This window comes from Neopelma chrysocephalum, unplaced genomic scaffold, assembly GCF_003984885.1.
Source record: "Neopelma chrysocephalum unplaced genomic scaffold, ASM398488v2 Primary Assembly neopelma1_347, whole genome shotgun sequence".
In the NCBI taxonomy this organism is placed as follows: domain Eukaryota; kingdom Metazoa; phylum Chordata; class Aves; order Passeriformes; family Pipridae; genus Neopelma; species Neopelma chrysocephalum.
The window spans coordinates 1369012-1387822 of NW_020898011.1; the positions used below are offsets into that span (position 1 = coordinate 1369012).

At 46.6% G+C, this 18811-nt stretch overlaps 2 protein-coding genes across 2 annotated transcripts in view; both read left to right on the forward strand.

Moving 5' to 3' along the window:
* Nucleotides 1-455: 455 nt before the first annotated feature.
* EEF1AKMT2 (EEF1A lysine methyltransferase 2) lies at nt 456-9168 on the forward strand. Its single transcript, XM_027705646.1, has 6 exons — nt 456-540; nt 1395-1460; nt 1991-2105; nt 5298-5405; nt 6264-6480; nt 7218-9168. Exons 1-6 carry the CDS (start codon nt 485-487, stop codon nt 7343-7345), a joined length of 690 nt encoding a protein of 229 aa, XP_027561447.1. The 5' UTR covers nt 456-484; the 3' UTR covers nt 7346-9168.
* Nucleotides 9169-16685: 7517 nt separating this feature from the next.
* The window catches only part of FAM53B (family with sequence similarity 53 member B), a 46682-nt gene continuing 44556 nt past the window's right edge, over nt 16686-18811 (forward strand). The window contains exon 1 of the mRNA XM_027705589.1: nt 16686-16745. The gene's annotated coding sequence lies outside the window, so the exon portion shown is untranslated. The remainder of the gene's footprint in view (nt 16746-18811) is intronic.

Below are 18811 nucleotides of genomic sequence, written 5' to 3' on the forward strand. Positions count from 1 at the left end.
CACACGGAGCTGTGCCAGGAGGCGACTGTGCAGCGGTGCCGTTCATCACTCCCTTTTTTTACTTAATACACCTCGCAAAAAAAAAAAAAAAAAAAAAAGCCTTGTAAAAGCAGCCACGTTTCTGAAATTTGAAATTAATAAATATTGAAAAGCATAAACCCTTCTTTTAAATATTGCGCTGATTTTCATCGAATCCCAGGACGGTCTGGATTGGAAGGGACCTTAAAGATCATTTACGTCCACCCCTCTGCCACGGGCAGGGACACCTTCCACTATCCCATGTCGCTCCAAGCGCCGTCCAGCCTGGCCTCGGGCACTCCCGGGGATGGGATTCGAGGCGATGGCACCGCGCACAGCCCGCAGGGGTCACACAAACCCCCCGATTCGGGGCGGGCCGATCCCCCCCTCGCACCGGCACCACCGAGCGGCTCCGCCCGCCCAGAGCGTCCCCGCGCTCCGCCCGCCCCGCTCGGCGGTTCCGGGCATGGCGGGGCCCGCGGAGCAGCCCTTCGTGCCCTCGGTGCTGGGCACCCGGGAGCAGTGAGTGCCGGGGCAGGGGCGGGCATGGTAGCCAGGCGTGAGCGCCAGGGACGGCACGGGCGGGACGGGGCGCTGTGGGAGGTGTCCCTGCCCGCGGCGGCGGGGCCGCAATAAGGGAGCGTTCAGGTCCCTTCCAGCGCGAACCGTTCCGTGCTTCATGTATTACTTCATTTAAAGAATCCGTGATTATGTAAAGTGGCGCTGATACATAGATACAGCCTTCCCCCCCTTTCGTAGAATCATGGAATGGTTTGGGTTGTGGAAGGGACCCTTAAGACCATCTCGTTCCACCCTCTGCCATGAGCAAGGACACCTTCCACATCCCAGGTTGCTCCAAACCCCGTCCAACCTGGTCTTGGACACTTCCAGGGGTGAGGCAGCCACAGCTTCTCTGGGAAATCCATTCCAGCCCCTCACCACCCTCACAGGGAAGAATTCCTTCCCCACATCCCCTGCTCTCTGGCAATGGGAAGTACTTGTCCTGTCCCTCCATCCCTTGTCCAAAGTCCCTCTCCAGCTCTCTTGAAGCCCCTTTAGACACTGGAAAGGGCTCTCAGGTCTCCCTGGAGCCTTATCTTCTGCAGGTGAACACTCCGAGCTCTCCCAACCTGGCTCCAGAGCAGAGAGGCTTCAACCCTTGGAGCATCCCTGTGGCCTCCTCTGGACTTGCTCCCACAGTTAAATGTTCTTCCTGTGCTGGGAAGCAGTATCTCACCACCCTCACAGTAAAGGATTTCTTCCTAATATCTGGCTTAAATTTTCCCTCTTTCACTTTTTCTTCCCCTCACTCTTTAATCTAAGTATTTCCCAGTATTAACTGCAATATCCTCTCTTTTCTTCCCCCCCTACTCCAGCTGGGATGCTGCATATGAGAGAGAACTGCAAACTTTTCAAGACATTGGAGATGCTGGGGAAATCTGGTAAATAAAATGACTCCTACAGAGTGTTTCTGTTGTTTCTTGATCAAAACAGACATTGCAGAAACACAGACAGCAATCCAGTGGGTTGCTGAGAAAAGGATGGGGAGTTTTAAATTGAAGCCACCAGTTCCTCTCTTGCTAAATTTTGCAAAGCAGATTTCTCAGTTGCACTTGGACAAAGTGTCATGACACAGAAATTGAGCTGGTGATTGAGGTGTATGTCACTAAAAAATTTGCATTTTATCCCTGAGCTCAGATTTAACTACACAAGCTGCCCTTGCTGCTCCCTTTTTTAATATGTGGGTGATATCACCTCCCAAAGTCGGGTTTTCAGTGAATTTTAAGGCCATGGGATTAGTTTTAATTTGAAAAGAGGAGCAAACATGAACTGTGAGCTGTGGCAATTGTTACCTCAGTATCACTAAGAGGGTCTTTGCAAAAGCTGGAGGGAGTGAGTGATGACATAAATTTGCTGTACCTTATGTAGATTTTTTTGCTGTTTTAATTCCCTGAGCCCTCATTTTACACAGGTTTGGAGAGGAAAGCATGGTGCGCATCATCAGGTGGCTGGAAAAACACGAGGTCCCCCTGGACAGCTCTGTGCTTGACATTGGAACTGGGAACGGTGTTTTACTGGTTGAGTTGGTTGGTATATTGCAAAGTTTGTGTATTTTTTATACAGAATCAGAGCTCCAAATGGAGCAGTTCAAATACAGTTCTCACAAGTGACAGTAATAATCCTGGTGAGCTGTAAGCTGTGTGAAAGACACAGAGAGTCAATACTTCAGGTTCCAAAATTTACAGTATTTCTTGAAATCAGTCAGCATGAGCATCCCTTATTTTAACTTTACCTTTGTTTCCCTACACTAAAAACTGCATTTCTTCCCGTTGTTGTGTAAACTCCTCCAGAGAAGGGAATTAAGTTGATTAATGCACGAAGTACCCTCATGTGCAAAAGCAGACCCTTTCTCTGCATTCAGTTCTGATAATAACACTCATTACTGATGTGAAAAAGTGGGTCAAACCAAAGGCTTCCAGGTAAATTACTTACAAAGTAACACTTCTTTTCAAGAAGTGTCCGTTTCTGTCAGAGTGAAAACTCTCCTTGGATATGTTCTGAGGTGTTACAATGTTGTTTTACAGTGATACAAGATGTTTAGGAGTTCCAGGGGTTTTTTTTCTCCCGTTTTTAATTGATTTTTTTTTTGTGTAATACTGCAGGGGAGTTGGTAGAGGAAGGGACTGTCATACTTTCACAGCTTCTATTGTTCTGCATTCTCCATTGGCTCCATTAGTTACTGTAGGAATTGAAAGGGCTGGAAGTCAAAGTCAGGTTTGTAATGGAAATTTTTTAAACATGGACATTGATTTTAGAACACTTTAAAGCCTTTGTGGGGACTGGCTGCTACACCACAGCACAGGGGAAGTTATGTCATCAAAAGCAGAAACTGCCCATCTCATTAAGGGAAATTAACCTAATAATGATGATTATAAAGTGCAATGCTGGCCAGCTCTATCATCATTGAAATATCCAACAGAAGTTTTATTGTGACCCCACTTACAAATAGGAAGCTGATTTTCATACTGTAATGGGAAAATGACAGCCTGATAGCTTTTTAAAAACTATTAAACTGCTGTAAAAGCACCCTCTTTCCTTACAGTAAGCACCTCAGAGCACTGTGGTTGCTTTTGTAGGGAATTTTCAGTCCAGTTCTCATTTGAAAAGTTACTTCAAAAATTATATTGTTTAGTTTTGCTAAATAATTCAGGATCTCACTTGCTTAGTTCATTTAAAAGATTTTTTTTTTTATGTGTTAGCTGCCAGGCTTTGAAAATCAGGTTGGGATTCTTTTGGAAATCAAGTTGGGATTCTTTTGGCAAGAACAGCAGCTACTGTAGGACTGTTCTACCACTGGAGCTGGACTCCATAATGGGATAGAAATGGCAATACTGGAAAAGACTCAGCCATGGAAGACATTAGTACCACCTCTCTAAAAGGGAACTACTTGAGACTACCTAAGCACCACATAAATATGACCCCTTTTTATATGTGAAGTAGACCATGGTCCTACCTCTGTTAACTGCAAGGACGTGATAGGCTGGATTGAAGACATAATTCTTTCACCTTCCCAAAATTCTAGCTCTTCTAAGGAAATGTTGCTGCCACGCAAAGCTCTGATCTTCTCTTATTTTTATGAGTATTGTGGCAGCCAACAGTATTGAAAATATTGAAAAGCTTCTCTGGAGCGAAGGATGTTCACCCACTTTGGGGTGTCTGTCTGGCAGCAGCAGAGGCCCAAGCACAGGGCAGAGCTGATACCACTGCAAACTACCTTTTGCTCTTTAATCTGCCTCTCCAAGAAGCCTCAGAAGAGTGCTATAAATGCCACCTTCAGGGCAGGAGTCCAGCTGCTGGATGGCACGTGAGGGAAGGATCCCTTCCTGTCACAGTCAGGCCCTACAGGTTTAGCAGCATTTAGCGTTGTTTATCTCTAAACTTTCCTTCTCTGCCCTGGAGACTGTAGGAGTGAATGGGAACTCCCTGAAGTGACTCAAGCCCTTCCTTTCCAAACAGAGGAGCTGTTGTGGGAACTACTCTTCCACCCCCAAGCCTTCAGCCCAGCCATCTGAGGAAGCCTGCTTTGCTCTGGGGAGGAACGTGGGCAGGAGCCTGAGCAATAAGCTGTTCTCCATCACATGCAAACAACACTGTCTTTGTGTTGAGCTGCAATTAGCCCTCAGTTCAGAACAGCTGGTTAGCACTGAGCTCACAGGCCTGAGGGGCTGCTGGAAGGAGGAAGGACTGTTGTGAAAACTCCTCATAGTTTTCCTCGCTGTTGAGGTGTCAGCCTTTGGAACAAGCAGACACGCAGCTGGTTGCTTAATGCCAGTTCAGGTCCATGTGTTTTTCCATATTAAAACAAAGGAAAGCCTCCTCCCTCCCTGTGCTGTGACAGCCTGCAGCTGGCCATAGGATCAGAGCTCTTCCTGTTAGGTTTGGGTTTAGACAGGCCAACTCACACACGTGGTATCCCGAGCTGGTCCCTTCAGCTTCTACCTTGGAGTGCAGAGATGTGTCCCTGTTCCCCTCCCACGTGCCCAGCTCCACCTGGGTGCCCACCTGCTTTGCCAAAGGGTTGCTGGGATCTCACTGCCTGAGTTCCCTGAGCTGGGTTATCGTTATCTCCTCCAAATTTAGATTAACAAAGTCTCCCTATGCTCTTTTATGTGATGCATAACCTGCCTGAAAATTGCTGATACAGAGACCTTGCAGCATGCAAATAGTTGTATTTAAATAGGCATTAGCATGAATAATTAGAGAAATGTATGATTTTGCAGTGGATTTCTGTAGTAGTGTAATGTGTTACGTAGTTTGGCTCTTACAGTTTGGGTTATAAACCAAATAATTGCTCAATCTCAAATGTTATGTGTCAGAGAGTATTTTTTTATTCATTTTGAAGCATCTGGCATTGTCACATGTTCTCATCACTGAAAATTCCTGGTTTCTAGGTTACTTCTGGTGCAGATAAGAGAGCCTGTTCCCCTCCAGGGTGTTACTTTTCACAGTTCTGCTCAGTTTTCCACTTGACATAAACCAGCCTTCAGTCAGCACTTCTTTTGATGAGGTATTTAGGCAGAATGGACTTACTTCAACTCACTCCTCGAGCTACTTAGCTCTTGTAAAGGTAACAGGTATAAAAATGAGTAAAAGCTGGATTGTTTTTTTTTTCCTGTCAGTAAGAGGAGGAGAGATGAGATGGATTATAGATAGGGAATATACTCGCTGGATAAAAAAAATCACTAGTGCACTAATTAAGATTCTCTGCCTCTGTCTAGGCAAAGTCTGGCTACATGAATCTCACAGGGATTGATTACTCTCCTTCTGCAATACAGCTTTCAGAAAAAGTAAGAGAGAAAGAAGGGATGTCTAACATTAAATTAAAGGTAAGTCTTGAGAGAAAGTTTATTGAGGAAATGGAAAGTAATTGAACCCAAGATTAAATGACCTAATTGATATTCAGACATGCTCGGGGTACTAAACAAATGATGTCTTTTGACATTCATTTGTGAAAGAACTCTAACCAAATAAATCTCTCTTTACAAGAAGGTTTTTGGTCTTTATTTTTGTTTTCTGTTTGTAGCAGTCATTAGGGCTAACAAGATTTCCCTGCTTGGAGCAGGAGCAGAAGAGTGGTTCACCCTTTGGGAGTTCTATATTTTAGCTGCCACATTCTGAATTTCAGATTTGAGATAGAGGAAGAAATGCTTAAATGATGGATCCCTACCAGTAGCTGTGCAGCAGGAAGTTTGAGAGGCCTTGCTGGAGCAGGGGTAGGACCAGATGACCTCCAAAGGTCCCTTCCAGCCTCAGCCATCCCATGATTCTGTGACTACCTGTAATTCTGAGCTCTCTGTCTGCTGTGCTGTTTTATCCTCCAGCTCTGTACCTGTGTGATGGTTCTGTTCTTGTGTCAGTTGTAAAATCTCTTTGTGGCAGGCACTGTCTGTTCTTCTGCATTTGTGCAGTGCCTGGCACGTGCCAGGGATCAAAGTAAAAATTATGATTTGTAGACTGAACTCCAAGTGTGTTAGTTTGAGCTTTAGATTACAGCAAATAGATCATCACATAATACACAGAGAAGAAAGGAGCTTCCCTAGCATTGAAAAGGCTGTGAGTTACCCCTTCCCAGGCACACCTATTGTCAGGTTTGAAGCATCGTATTTTAAAGTCTTGCTTCGCATTAAAGTTTCAGGAGCTGCTGAGCAGAAGATTGTTTTCACAGTTGTAGACTTCTGGTTTAGGTAGAAGACTTCCTGGCTCCATCAGCTGAACTGTCAGGCTTTGACATTTGCATTGACAAGGGGACTTTTGATGCCATAAGCCTCAATCCCGATGATGCGGCGGGGAAGCGGCAGCAGTACGTGAGATCCCTGTGCAGGGTGTTGAAACCACAGGGCTTCTTCCTCATCACATCTTGCAACTGGACCAAGGAGGAGCTGCTGAACGAGTTCAGAGAAGGTAAGCAGCTGAACAGAACCCTCTGCCAGCTGAGGGTTGTTGAGGGATGGGATGAGTGAATTTTAATGTCTGTGTTAGCATATTGACTTTCCCAGATCAGGATTAGAGAAGGTAAAGAGATTAGTAAATGCTTCAGACTGTCTTCCCTCTGTTTTCGTCTGGAATTGCATCTCCTGTGGAGGTTGCCCCTTTAGAGGTTGGGGCTCTCAGTCTAATTACACTGGGAAAATGTGTACCAGATGATGCTTTTTTTCTTTGAGTCCTTTATACCATACCTAAGTCACCCTTCTGATTGCTTTGGGATTGGGGTAACGTTGTTACCCATGTTTAGAGGAACTGGCAAGTCTGTGACCTTTTGTGTCACCTCCTCAGCTGCTCTTCTGATCCATCACAGAGTTTTTTTACATGCCAGTCAGCTCCTGAATCTCCTGCCTGAGACTTGAAACTCAGTGTGGATCTGAAACAACCATCCCTTGTGAGGAACTGAAATCACTGGCAAGTTCTCATCTTTTCTGCCATTAATTTGTGTGAGTCAGCCAGCTGAGGTTTTTATTATCCATGGAAGAGGTTCAGCTGTATAAAGCAGTGGTGCAGTGCAACAATACAATCCTATAAACTCACAGATTAACTGACTTGCAAGTTTTCCAGACAAATAAAGAATGGTTTGCAAAGGGTTATCCAAGAGGCGAATAAAACGACTTCCTTCTAATAAAAGCATTTTAATTTCTGTCTGGCAGGATTTGAAATTCTGGAGGAGCTGCCAACACCCAAGTTTTGCTTTGGAGGAAGAATTGGAAACAGTGTAACAGCATTGGTTTTCCAAAGGAAAAAAACGAGGCCATCCATCTTGGACAAATTAGATTAGATGAGAAAAGTCTGAACTTTAAACCTGACAGAAAACCTCAGACACGTGTGTAAATAAATGCTTTTTGAGTGCACAGTAAAATACTCTGTATGGAACTCTAAGGGGCTATAAAACATTGCCCTAGAAACATTTCAGCTTTGCATAACTTGCCCATAAATTTTGTCCTTGCTACAACCTCACTTGTTTTAGGGAAGCTGCGAGTTTGGGAGTGAGAGGGAAATAAGTCATTCTGCATACAGGTAACAAATATAAGTGAATGATGTTTGTGTTTGGAACATAAAGGTTATCTGGTATTTGATTTCAGTGTTGCTAATCAGTGACCAATAGAGGTAAAGGTATTCTACAAAGCAAAAATCTCATTTCTCTGTTGTGCGCTGGAATAGGGAACAAGCTTTTGCTATGTAAGTGCTTTAATATTAATTACATTTCATATTAATTAAGGCACTTATATTAATATGTATTAATATTAATTAATTAAAATCTTTAATTTTTTTCTTTGGTGAACATGAATGTAGCTGTTAAGGAGGGAAATTAATACAAAAACCACAGCACTTGCAAAAGAACGTCTAGTCAGTGCTTTAAATGCAGATTTTCAGAGGTTCTCATACTCAGCATGGTTCTGTCTCCACTGAAGTAGCTCAGCTTTTTTCCCACAGAGGGAGTGTCTTTAAAGGTCTCGCTTGCCTGAGTGTGTTCATGCTTGGTCAGTTATTTTCCCTGATCTCATAAATACATAAAAGTGGGATGTTACAGTCTTGCATTCTCACTGGTGAGTGACATGTGCCTCCTTCATGAATAATTTTCTATACAGTAATGTCTTAAGAGCCACAGTGACCTTAACTTTTCTGATGAATTTATCAGGACAGATTTTAGCTGCATAAATCCAAAAGAATTCAAAGCATAACTATCCATTCCTTGTTCATCTTTTTTAACATAATTTTTAAACTTCTGTGTGTGATCCTTTTGCTTAATTTCTTTGCTTTTATTTCTTCTGCTGTTTTGTATTCTCTGAATATTACTGTTGCTTGAAAGGCAGGAAGACGAGATTTCTTCATCCCTTGACAAACCCATTTTCAGGTGACAATAAACTTGTTCTTTCAAACATCCAGGAGGCCCTGTTGGGCAATCAGGTTTTGTTTCACAGGCAAGGTCATGTTTGCTTATCAGGGAATTGCTTCTCCTAGTTTCCACAGTTCTCCTCATTCCCAGGGTTCAGGAGATCTTTAAGGGTCAATAAATGCTTCTAGTCCTTTCCCAGGACAGGAATTAAGGCATTATTTGCACAGTGATGAGTCCTCCCTCTGTGATCCATCTGTCGATATCCTCAAGGTAGGAATCCTAATTCCACATCTTTTTGCGAAATGGGATATATTCCATTGGAAGATTGGTTTAGCAGCAGTGGTGAGCAGATGTAGTCCCTGTGAACAGTTCTTTGCATATTTGGTCAGGCCTGAGTTCCTAACTCAAATGCCAAAACCAAGGGCTTGTTACCATTTGGGTGACTATTGTAGTCCTGTGTGCTGTCTCTGCCCAGCAGCCAACTGGAATGATAGGAAATGTAACAGGAAATCCAGAGGGTTTTTTTGATGGAGTGGTACAAAGGATTCAAAGTACACTCCTGATAACACCCTCAGTAAAAAGCCTGTGACATTTTTGTAGCTGATTTGGCATCAGGTAGAGCTAATACAAGGAAATTTTAATTGTCAAGGACTCTGGCAGGATGTGTTTAGGGCATCTGTTTTACTCCCAGCTGTAATTTTTGCTAATGAAGGCATGATGTGTGTTTAATCATGGGATGAAAATAAAATCCTGGCTGTCTCGGATTTTCTTTTAATCAATTAGTTGGAATTTGACCATTGATTCACACTCCATAAGATATGTAAAGTTAAGGGCAAGTATTGTTTTTCCTCTTCATAGGATTGATTATTACTTTTTGTTCTCCAAGTAGTAAAGCAAAAAATAAGCTTCCAAAAATTACTTGAAACTAAGGATTTCTGCATCTGATCTGGAGTTTGCATATTCCTTCTCAGGCCCAAGCACTCTCAGGTCTCACTGGAGAGTAGAAAAATGCTTGTAAAACATGTTTTAGGAGATTTATTTTAAGGCAACCATCACCAAAGTCTTACTATTTAAAATCTGCTCTGTTGGAAACCTGTATTTTGTGGATAATGGAGGCTAGGTAGCAGCTCAAATAGGGACTTAAGCAATGAGGTTTTTTTGGCTACTAGGATTTGGAAATGACTTGTCCTTGATTTGGGGCAGTTCATCTTGCCAGGAGGTTCTTGATGGAGGTGTGTTCTCTAAATGTTGATGCATTTCAGCGAAAAAACAGCTGAAAAAGAGGCAGAGGAATAAGCAGTGGGTTAGGAGGGGTGAATATTTGCTGGAGGTTTGGGGAGTGCTTCATGATGGTTCCTGAAGGCTGGAATCTTCATGATTACACCGCTGTGTGACTCTTGGTTTCAGCTGCAATGCCGGATTACAGGAGAATAAATGCAGCATTTAAAACACGTTTTCCTCCTATTGTTTCGCTATCTGAAAACTCTGTATGTGATTTCACTGTCAAATATGAGGTTTGTGGGTAGTAAAACTAACATCTGCCATGGATCTCGGAGGTGGTTGAGCCCACAGGCTTTTCCTGCAGGACCGAGTTTAGGCTGGATGACGCTGCGGAGCTGGCAAACCTTTCTGATGGAGTTTTGCATAAAACGTGGGCAGAACAGAAAGGGTTTGTGTTCCCTTGTTCATTGAAAGTGTGCTGAAGGATGGAATGCTCTCAGGACTGACCTTTTATTCCAGGGAGATGGGAGATGGCTTTTAGTGCCTAGGCCCAAAGAAGCAGCACCTCCACCAACATCTGTGCTTGGTGCAGCTCAGACATCTGATACCCAGCTCCTACTGCCAAGCAAACTGTTCAGGGATTTCTCTTTTGAGGCTTTGGCTGGGAGAGGCCATTGTGTTTGTTGTGGGGCTTGCACTACTTAAAGAGCTTGGAGCATTTTACCCTGGAATTTTATGGGGTGTATCATGGAAGTGAATTGTCGGCATTAAATACCTGAGAGAGGTGACCAAGCCATATTAATGAAGTAATTATTGATCTGAGATGTCTGATCTAAGAGAATTTCTACACATGGGACTCTGCTAGAGTGTGAAGTAAATGGATTCTCAAGACAAAAAGCCTTTGCCTTTTCAGCATCACAGTACTTTCTTGAAGTAAATACTCCTCTAATCATGTTGATACAAATTAAGGAGTGAGAAATGCCAGACATGAAAATCGTGACACAACTCAATGAACAGAGAAAATTCAGATGGAAGGTTAATATTCCCTTACTCCTTGACTTCCCTTTTGGTAACCAGCTTGTTATTTATAAGAGAGGATGTTCATTTAACGGTCCTTAAGAAGCAAAAATAGTCCTAGAATGCCAGAATGGTTTGGGTAGGAAGGGACCTTCAAGACCATCTCGTTCCAATCCTCTGCCACGGTCAGACACATTTTCCACTATTCCAGGTTGTTCCAAACCTTGTGCAGCCTGGCCTGCAGTCCTGTTCGTCAGCTGTTTTGTAAATGTTTTTTTTTTGTTCTTGTTGTTTTGGAGGCTTATAAGATATAGAATTAATATTGTGTTCTTGAAACTCAATATAATTTTGTGGTGTAACATGAAGAATTTCTGGGAGCTACATTTCTTCTTTTTTAAGAGCTGTTGGGTTACATCACAAACACCAACAGAATTATGGCAGCTGCTTTTGCAGACAGGGCCAGCAATGATGAAGCAAGTAATTACAGGCTCTCTGTCCCATCAGGAGAATATTTCTTCAAATCACTATTGAGAGCATCAGGTTGAAATAACTGTTTGCATTATGGGCTCACCTTCTCAAATTCAAATTTGGTGTTGCAACACCATTTCTGAAATCTGGGAATAGCCAGCTGCCTTGATTGTATCATAGGATTTGGGGTATTTAACACCTACAGCAAAAGGAGACTCAGCTTTTTTCCTTCTAAAAAGGAGCCTTCAGATATTTGGGGTTTTAAACCTGCTGTTGCTGTTCACAGGAGAGCTTGTTAGACCTGAGCGAAGAAGTGCATGTCCCACCACACAGGTCTCAGGTGTGAGTCTCTGGAGAGAAAACAATGTTCTCTCATATCATTTGTATCGGAATTATTTCTGTTCTGCACACACTTCTGGTGCAGACTCTGACATCTGTGAGCCTGAACAGGCAAACAAGGGGATGAACAGCAATCCTTCCCTTAGAACCACTGGGTTTGTAGCCAGGTGTGGGGGGTGAAGCCAAGTGTGCAAGGAAGAACAGATAGATACTTGGGAAGCTCCAAAGCTGAGCTGACACAGCTTCTTTGGAGTTTTTTTTATGTCAGGATGAGTTCTTGAATAGCTTTTCTGGTACATTAGGCACAGCATGCTTTTCTCCATCACTGACACTGGCTTCCATGTATTTCCACATTCCAGGAATGCACTGGCAGCACTGAAGCCATTGTAAGGAAAATCTGCATGTATATGTACTCTGCTATGTCTGTTCTGCTGTGTTCCAGGGCGCCTGGTATAAGGCTGCCAAATTTTATGTTATTTCATACCAGACAAAATCTTTAAGTGTGGTATTTAGCAACATACAGCAAAATTTTCAGTGTTTTGGCACTGGGATTGCTTTCCTGATCTTGGCACGCCGAAAGGTAAGGAACACAGCTTGCTACAACAATAACTGCTCTATTTTATAGGCCCTCTAAGCATTTCAACGGATCGAATCGTCTCCTGTAAAATATGTGGAGAGCACTTAAGAAATAATTGGACCAGGGCTCTACTTTGCCATACGGAGCTCTGCCTTTGCATTCCCGTTGCTCCCTGCCTTTTCTGGGATAAGAGGAGGGGGAGACTGCCCTTCACAGTGTTACCTGATCCAGGGATGAAGGGGTGCTACAGATGCCTCGGAGGGGATGGCTCTATCCTTCCTCCAGTCTTGGCTGGAAGTACGTTGAGCATGACCCAACCCTTGTGGGTAGCAGCAAAATTGAGGAGCAATTAATGGCTACCAAGGGCTTTCAGTGAAAGGGGATGAGGTGTTATAGCCTCGAGACAAAGGAGGAAAAGGAACGCTGGCGTGTTTTGTTTAACACAAGCAAGGGAAAAGCCGACCTGCGGCTTAATTTCAATTTGTTAGGGAACAGTATAGCTTGAAATGAGCCCATTTTTATGTTACTGGAAATTAAACTGAGTGCTGTCAGGCAAACCAATTGCTGCCAGGTAGCATTATAAATCCTGGATAATCACAAATGCATAAGCCCAAGCTGGAGAGCCAGAGCTAATAAACACCAGTGAGGGAGCAGAAACAAACCTCAGCACAGTCCCTGCAGCGGCCAGGTATGCATGGACAGCATCATGTGTCAAGCTGAGGTGGGAAGAGTGTGCATATAGTGAGAAATCTGAACTGTTGGTGGGGTCGAGAGCTGAGATTTGAGCAGAAGGATCTAGGCTCTTTCACCCCAATTTGTGGTGTTAATTAGCCTCTCTGGCTACTCCTGAAGTCCATGGGTGCTTATCCAATGTAGGGTGCTGCTTTGGGGCGTGTCTGCAGCTGCCTTGAGCTTTGTGAATGATGGACAAGTAACTCTGGGTTTATCTTAAGCCAATGCAGACACAAACATGGTTGACAAACTGATAAGCACATTCAGGCAAGAGAGAGGTTCACATATGTCTTTCATGGTCTGTTTATTTTATCCATCAGCTGTTTCCATTGCACCTCATGTGGGGCAGCCTGGAGCTCAGCAGTCATACCCTCTGCCAAGGTGGGAAGGGAGGCAGCAAACACAAAGCTGTTACATGTGCAGCAAATAACCTGACAAAAAATAAGATTTTTAACTTTGGTGGAAATCCCATTGTATGCCAAATGTAGTTAGAACTACACTCCTCATTACAAACCCCTGCACAGCAGTGGTTCAGTTGTTTAGGTATCAGGTCTCAGTTGGTATCAGTTTTTTAGTGATTCAGGTACTTTGTGACCCAGAGCACATCGATCATATTACGGAGATGTGTTTGTTCCCTGGGTATGAAATACTTGTTAAAAACACTTGTGCTTGCTGTTATTTAGATTTTGTGAGTTTCAGGAGTTCCCCTGTGGCCTCTGAAGTTGGTCTCCCTTTTGTGCTCTTGGAGACCTTTGGTGGAGCCAAGATGTCCCTGTGAGTACCTGGTACCCAGCACAGCTGGATGGCTGGGACATCATGTGACGGGGACACTCTGACTCTCTGGCCTTGGGCAAGTCCCTTACCTGTATTCCTTGTCTAGCAGGAGAGGCGGAAGGATAAACCCACAAATTACTGGGATTGCTCCAGTGCTTAGGACAGTGCAGAGTTGTAGGTCACGGTGAAAGGGACACTTCTGAAATTATTAGTAAACTTGGTGCATATGACTTAAATAACAATGAACTGGAGCAGACAGTGAAGTATTGGGAAGGCTACATGGAAAGCAGGCTGCAATCCTGTGAGCTGGCAGTGAAGGAAATGGTGTTTATCCACAGGGCTTAGCACTGCTACATCGACATGTCTTAATGACTTGGACCCCAGAATCATTTCAGAAGGACCTTGGAGATAATTAGATTTTTCCCTATCCACAGTTTCCATCTCCCATCAGGAAGGCTCCTAGTCAGTGGGTAGCAAAAGTGCTGACATCCAAGACAAAAACACAAATTAAATCAGCTCAAGAGTTGAACTGAATGAATTTTCTGTCCACAACAACTAAACTCTTGGCCAGTTCTTTAAAGCTTGAAAATTATTTCTGTCTTTTCCCCTTCTGACAAAGGTCTTCTGCACTGCCCAGAGCAGGGAACTGTGGGCAGCCTTTACATTTCAACAATACTACTGCAAATACTATCTGTGGAAAACAGGTTTGTGCTTCAGCAATAGGCTTTCACGTGTGCTGGGAATGCTCCACAGCCAGCTCATCTGTTGGGAAGCACAGAGGATGAGAGGCAGAAAATGCTGGGTTTGGAGCGAGCTGCAGGAGCAGACAGAAAGCAACTTTCTGCTTGAGTCTTGGAGCCCAAGGCTGCCACGGGAATGGATTCAATTACACTCCGAGCTTTATTGCTGAAATATTCCACTGGGAAGCCATAAAAAAACATTTTCAAACTTGATTCCCTAAGTTCTGGAAAAGGAGTTAGCAAGTGTTTTATTGCTACCAGCCTCAACACGTGATAAGAAAAGCAAATACTGAGTGGGATGGAGGAGCTTGATGCAAAAGCCCCTTCACATCATCAAACCCTTCTCCCTGTCCGTCGCCCACTCAAACCAGCCACTCCTAATTTTATGTGTACTGAGTACGGAGCCACTTTTGTTGAGATCAGTCCTCACTATGTTGGTGGGAGCTGCTCCCTTGTTAAATTTCCACCCGCTGCTTCTGCTTACTTACCTCTTTCTTCTTAATTACAATAAACACTAACTGATGGTCTTCCTCAACAGTTATTGGGTGTCCTGGGCTGTGCAGCAGCAGGGCAGGACACCCAGAGCACTGCTGAGTTACCCAGCCAGAGCCTCCCTTGCTGTTCCTGCCCTTACTTGTCCCCACATGCCATCCCCAGCGGTGCGCCCGGCCATCCAGGCGGGCGGATGAAATTCAGCCCCAGATTCATTCCTGATGACATCTGTGTTGTCTACTCGCATATGTTTAAGATTAATGTTTAGGCTCTGTTTTGTAATGAGTTCTAAATCTTCCTTTTAGCTGTCATGTAGTTTCCTTGTTCGCTAATTACGCCCGCCCTCGGGAGGGGCCCACGTGCTGTGTGCGGTGCAGCTTGGGTGGATGGAAAATGTTATTGTCAGAGCACATCGCTCCTAAAGGCCGTCTCCCACGTGAGGCCAAGCAGATGTGCCTCTGAATGCTGCTGGAGGACCCATGGCCACCTTCACTCCTGCAGTATTTTGCTCAGCTTGTTCTGTCAAATCAGAGCCCCCTCCCAAAACACATGCTGGAAAAAAATTCCTGCTGAGAAGACCTGGGGGTGCTGGTGAATGAGAGGCTGGACATGACCTGGCATGAAAGGTCGTGCAGCCCAGAAAGACAATCATGACCTGGGCTTCATCACAGGCAGCATGGGCAGCAGGTCAAGGGAGAGGATTCTTTCCCCCTACTCCACTCTGGTGAGCCCTCACCCTGGAGTAGTGCAACCAGCTCTGGGGTTCCCAGCACAGGAAGGACATAGACCTGTAGGAGCAGGTCCAGAGGAGGCCACAGAGCTGCTCTGAGAGCTGGAGCACTTCTGCTATGGAGACAGGCTGGGAGAGCTGGAGTTGTTCAGGCTGGAGAAGAAAGGGCTCCAGGGATACCATTGAGCCCCTTCCAGTGTCTAAAGCAGCTCCAAGAAAGTTGGAGAGGGACTTTGGGCAAGGATCTGGAGTGACAGGACAAGGGGGAATGACTCCAAACTGAAAAACAGTAGGTTTAGTCTGGTTATAGGGAAGGAATTCTTGGCTGTGAGGGTGGTGAGGCCCTGGCACAGGTTGCCCAGAGAAACTGTGGCTGCCCCATCCCTGGAAGTTTTCAAGGTCAGGTTGGATGGGGCTTGGAGCAACCTGGGCTAGTGGAAGGTGTCCCTGCCCATGGCAGGGGGGTGGAACTAGATGGTCTTTAAAGGTCCCTTCCAACCCAACCCATTCCATTATTCTATGAAAAATGGAGAAAAATTAAGAGGTGGGATTTTTTTTACTGAATCCCACCCATGGGTGCAGCGGTGGATGGTGAGTACCTCTGATGTGCCAAAACTTCAGCGCTACTTCCCATTGCGGGGACCGGACCCTTCCTTTCGTGGCTGATGGAGCCCAGCTCTTCTCCACCTCCTCCTCCTCCCCGGGCCGGCCGTGCCACCAGGAGTCACTCTCGGCCTCCGAACGAGCCGCGGAGCCCCACACGAGCCGCACCCGCGGCATCCCGGGCTGCGGGGCCGGGTGCGGGCAGTGATGCCGCGGGAGCGCTGCCAGCGCCAGCTCGGGGACCCCGTCGGGCAGAGCCTGATGGTCGCACGGAATCCCCCTTTTTTATCATTTTTGGACTTTTTCCTGCCTCCACACGCTCTTTCCGGCCATGTTTAACCCCTGGGATGCCCGTTCGGGGCGGCAGCCGGGGGGTCTCCCCCGCCTTCCCTCGCACCGAGCGCTCCGGTGCGCGGGTCCCCGGGGCGGGCGCTCCGCAGGTGCGGGCCGGGCTCTGACCGCGCTGGCTCCGCTCAGGAAGTGACAAGAGCATTTCCTCCTCCTCCTCCTCCTCCTCCTCGCCGCTCCCTCCCTCCGCCCGCCCCGCCCGCAGCAAGGCGGCGGCGGCGGCGGCAGCGGAGCGCGGTCGGAGCGGCGCCCAGAGCCGGCCCGGCCGGGCCGCGCCGCCGCCACCACGGGAAGCGCCCGGTAAGCGATGCCCGGAGCCGAGCGGGGTCGTGCCGTCCCTGGGGGGTGTCGGGGAAGGGGTGGACAAAGGGCGACGGTGCGCCCTGACCGGCCCGGGGCGCCACGGAGGGGATGGGGGGAGGATGGTGGTACCCCCCGCCGCTGCCGCATCCCCGCGGAGCGGGCTGGGGGATGTCCACCTTTGTGCCGTCAGGTCTCGCCGGCGCCGGGGTGAGCGGAGGGCACCGCGGAGAAGCCGCCTGGGCGCCCGGAGGGAGCGCGGGGCAGTGGGGTGTGTGCCCGGAGCGGCGGGGCGGTGCGGGATGCTGAGCCCCGGCCGCCCGCCCGACGTGCGGGCAAGGGCGGCTCTCCCGGAGTTCGGCGTGCGGGGAGCGCTTCTCTCCCCATCGGATTCCTCTGCCTTTGCCACTGGAATTTCTTCCTGCAAGCGAATCAACACGTGCTTTCCTTTCTCTGGGCCGAGAGTGATGTTTAAGGGGGTTGAAACTCGGATGCCGAGTCTCGAGTTCTCACGGGGGGCTGCAGACCGGAGGAGCCGTGGTTGAGCATCCCCGCAGGGATGCTCTCCCAGGGTAATCGCACACTCTTCCCACCGTGCCACGCTTCAGATTTCATTCTGGTACGTGCGAGGTGGCTCCCGGCAGCAAGGGAGAGGGGCAGGCCTGCCCCCTGGGTGGGGGGTCTCGAGCATCCAACTCCGCTGCGGTGGGACACGGCAGCTGCTTACTGTGTGAAGTGTCCTGGCAGTGGAGGTGTCCTAGAAAGTCCCGAAGTCTTGTTTCTCCATTCAGTGACGTCAGGTAGTTCAGGTTCTGCAGTACGTGAAGGTTTCACATACGGCTGGATGCAAAGATTTCACGAATAAGGGTTTTTTCCTCAATAATTTTAATTTACTTGACACAGAGTGAGTTTGCAGCAGCACGGTGCCTGTCACTGAGCAGTGCCACTGCCTCTCGGTGCCGTGCAGTCTCCACAGACGCTGGTGTACCTTGGCAGCTCATCCCCTCCTTAGGAAATCCTCTGGAGTAAAAAGTAAGCGTAATTTGTTATGAAATAGGCTGATAGACGAAACTTCAGTTCGCGATTGAAACCAGATGTGCATATTTTCCTTTTGAATCCTCAAGCAATAACGAAAGTCTATTTTGACAGATTAAAAACTACTTGCAAATTGCAGAGGTAGCAGTGCCTTGTGATAATCCAGTAAAAACACGGAGTGCTATGAGCATCTCTGCCCCGGGTCGGATATCTCTGAGCACAGGAGATGCTGCTGAAATCACAAAGCCCAGATTCCCTTGGCCTGCCTCTGACGTGGGCAGAAATGTTTACCAGGGCTTGGCTGAGGGCTAGAAAAAGAAATAAAGAAACCCCAAAACAATGTAGATAATGTTTCTAGGGAAAATATTTGGGGTGGGTCATGAAACAGATTAATTAGCGTGATAGTAAAAAACCTGAATTTCAGAGCGGCTTGTTCTGTCCTTACCTGTCGTGGCTCAACGCAGGTTTGAAGAGAGTTTCTGATTTATTTCTTCTTTTCTGAAAGTCCTCGTGAGCCTGAGAACGCTTGAGGTAGTGGGTGTGTTACACCCAGCTCTGGCACGGCCGGGTTCAGGGCTGCAGGATTAGGGCTGTTCCCCCTGTGCTGGACGCACTTTACTGGGAGAAGGATGCAGCCTCTTGGCTTTCACAAACTGGGGGGGGAGGAAACCCAGCCAGAACAACCTGCCGTGGAATTGCTTCCTTCCGTCCACTTCAGAGGAGGGGAGGACACAGGGAGCACGGCCACGCGTGCTGGCGGTTTTGCAGCTGAATCCCTGTCTCCAGACTTTCTCACTTCCAACTTAAACCCAGAGCAGGGAGGGAAACTTTTGAGACTTCCAGCTCTCTGCAGGGCCAAGGTGTCCAGGAACCACATTGGTTATAGAAAGCAGATGGCCTTTTGCTGTAAGTGCAAGACTTAGCATAGAAAATCTGGGCAAATCAGATAATTGATTTGTGTGAGTGAGATCCAGATTTTTGTATATGGAGATCAGGCAGACTGTGGGACAGAGCCAGCACCAATGTAGGCT